The sequence below is a fragment of the Tupaia chinensis genome, unplaced genomic scaffold (assembly GCF_000334495.1).
Source record: "Tupaia chinensis unplaced genomic scaffold, TupChi_1.0 Scaffold144382_1, whole genome shotgun sequence".
Lineage (NCBI taxonomy): Eukaryota > Metazoa > Chordata > Mammalia > Scandentia > Tupaiidae > Tupaia > Tupaia belangeri.
In genome coordinates, this window is record NW_006204242.1 from 18,925 (window position 1) to 21,820 (window position 2,896).

Consider the following 2,896-nt stretch of genomic DNA (forward strand, 5'->3'; position numbering starts at 1 on the left):
AGGCGGGCCCCTCGCGACTCGAGGGCTGCCATTGTCATGGTCTCCCCGAGGCACCTAAGCCACGCGGGGCTCAGCCCAAGCGCCCCCTGCCACCCTCTTAGGACCCCAGCTTGCCAAAGAACCTGTGGTCTCCCCTGGCTCTGGATTCGCCTTTCCGCGCCCCCTCGCCTTGGCCTGGATCAGTTGCATCCAGGCATCTCCTCGGGCCTCAGCCCAGTGCATTCCCAAGTCCCAGTACAGAAATGAGCGACAAGAGGCCCAAGGCATGGTGACGGTCTTTATTTTATCAGGAAGGAAACAACCGAGCACTCCAGGCTCCCTCCCGCAGGCATTCCCGGTGGACAGTGCCAGAAACCCTCAGCCCACCTGTCTGCAGGTCCTTTCCTTATCAGGCCACAGAAACAAAACCCCAGGGTACTGCCTATTAGCACATCACCAAAACACAGCCCCCCAAACTCAGAGAACCATAGTGGGAGATCTGCTAAGCTTGGGGAAGGAGCGCTATAAACAGCAAGGGAATAAATAAGGGAAGAGAGGAGAAAGGGGACTCTAGAACTAAAGTCCTCTACTGCTCACAATGACCAAGCCTGGCATAGCTATCTAATATTTATGCAGAGTATGTACACCTTGTTGGTAGAGATGGGGACACCCCAGGGAAGCCCCTCAGCTGGCTGAAAAGGAGGCTAGACAGGCCGAGGGAAGCTGGGACTCATGCGACAGTAGGAAGAGGGGAAAGCCACAACTTGGACACCTTGTACCCACCCCACCCCCTCCCCCCAAGGGTACTGGGTCACACGATCTGGGTCAAGGAGATGGCAGGGCCCTTGTGGTCGTCGAAGCGATCCATGGTCTTGAGGCTAAGGATCATGTGCAGGCCATAGGTGAAGATGAAGAGCATAAACAGGGAGGTGAGTAGCCCCATCCAGATACCCGGGGAGAAGAAGCCGGCACAGTCACTGGCGTAGGAGAACTGTTCACCCATCACATTGAAGGCTTGGATCTGAGAACATGCAAATGTAGATTAGAAAGGACCATGTGGCCCCATGGCTGGAAGGCCCACCAAGGACTGGGGTTCCCAGGTGAATGAGAGCCCCAGTCTCCCAGGGTAGGAGCAACACAGGGATGGGAATGCCAACTCCACGCCCAGGCCAGTCAACACTGACTTTCAGGACCCTGCCACCACCAGCCTGGGCTCCCCAGCCAAAGCTCAGCCCATCCCAGCTCCACACCTGGAAGTCCTGAAGAGTGATGTGCCAGTCCGAGGGCGATTTGTGGGGTACGAGGAGACTGCCTTTGTTGCTGTCACTGCTGACGTACTCACAGTGGAAGGAGTAGATGCTGGGCCCTGTCACCTGGGAGGCATTGAAGTAGATGACGGAGCCATTGCTGTGGATTTCCAGGTGTTCCATGGTAAACCAGTTGCGGGCGGACACTGGGTAGAAGCGGTTAGTCAGAACGAACCTGGAGAGGCAGCAGGGGTGTCTGGTGAGCTGAGACTGGAGCCATGCTGGCCTGCCCACAGTATGGCTGCCCCAAGACTCACTTGAATGTCACCATGGTACCGAAGAGTTGCTCGTAGGTCAGTGAGAGTCTGCGAACCAGAGTGAGAGGTACGCTGTCAGGCTCTGAGAGGGCCTTGACTCTCATAGTAGAGGACAAGTTCCTCAGCTCTGCTCCTCCCTAAGCAGCCACTTGAAGCGGCACTGTGCCTCCCTTGACAGGTGGGAAAACTGAGACTCCAGTCACATTCTAAGTCAGGGAGAGAGCTGGGAACAGCACCCAGCACCTCCAGCTTAGGGGTCCATCCTCTGTGTAGGAGAGCCCTCAGGGGAGCCCACTGCTCCTCTTGGGGTCACCAAGGAGCCCCGGAAGTGACCCACATGCAGTCCCAGGGCTTTGCTGAAGGGGCAGGGGTGCCAGGTGCTCGGATGACTATGAAGAAGATTGTTCACCAAGCTCCCAACCAAGGACCAATGAGAGTAGTGAGGCAGAGCTCTGAGCAGCTCCTGGTCCGTGGCCCCTAGCAACCTCACCCATGTACCATGTGCACCCACGAAGGCCACACCCTATCAAGACCACAGCCATGCCTGCCCAGCCCGCCTTGTGCCCCAACCTGGCCATGGAGTCATTCCAGAAGGAGCCAGTGAGGTTGAGCTCTTGCACCCCAAAAGTGATAGGGGTCAGGTCCTCCCGCTGGTCCTTGTAGGCCACAGAAAAGTTCTGGGCCCAGAACAGGATCCTGGGGACGGTGTCATTGTAACTCACAGGAGGATGGACCGTAGCCGAAGCAGGTGGTTTTTGCAGCAGCTGGCGACCCAGCCCACTGGCCACCATAGGCACGTCACGAGCCACCTGCAGGAATACCCTTCTCTCAACAACCCAGAGAACAAGCCCAGACCCAGCAGTCGTGCCCTCCCTCCTCTCCCAACCGGCACTCTACCCACATCTCAGAAGCCCAGCAGTCAAGGAGAGGAAGCCTTCCCTGCCAGCCCAGACTCCTTCAACTTAGGGTCACACAGCTCACAGGGACAAGCCAGCCCTGATTACTCATTCCATGGGAGACCCTGACCCTGGGCCTCCTGGGAGCCCTGCCTGTAGCCCCTCCCCTCAAGCATGGTCACCACACAGCCTCTCCGCATGTGCCCCAGACCCCCACCGCGAGGGCACATACCCTGGAGGGGCGGACTGCTGTGAGGGCTGCTGTATAGGGCACGTCTTCGGACTTGAGTGTGCTCAGCACCTGCCCGATGACCTCATCTGAGGGACAATGGGGATAGCAGAGACCAGGTCACAAGAACACCCCACCTGGCCCAGGTACTCTCTGGCCCACCTGACAACCCAGGAGCAGCTAAGCAGCTATCCCTCCTGGGATGAGGGTGGCCTGTCACTGCCTCCT

General features: G+C 58.0%; 1 protein-coding gene across 1 annotated transcript in view; it reads right to left on the reverse strand.

Moving 5' to 3' along the window:
* Positions 1–263: 263 nt before the first annotated feature.
* The window catches only part of ATP6AP1 (ATPase H+ transporting accessory protein 1), a gene marked incomplete at its 5' end in the record, with an annotated part of 8,504 nt that continues 5,871 nt past the window's right edge, over positions 264–2,896 (reverse strand). Inside the window, 4 exon segments of the mRNA XM_006166991.3 lie at positions 264–1,000; positions 1,230–1,461; positions 1,544–1,591; positions 2,114–2,352. Coding sequence (XP_006167053.2) covers positions 791–1,000; positions 1,230–1,461; positions 1,544–1,591; positions 2,114–2,352 — 729 coding nt within the window.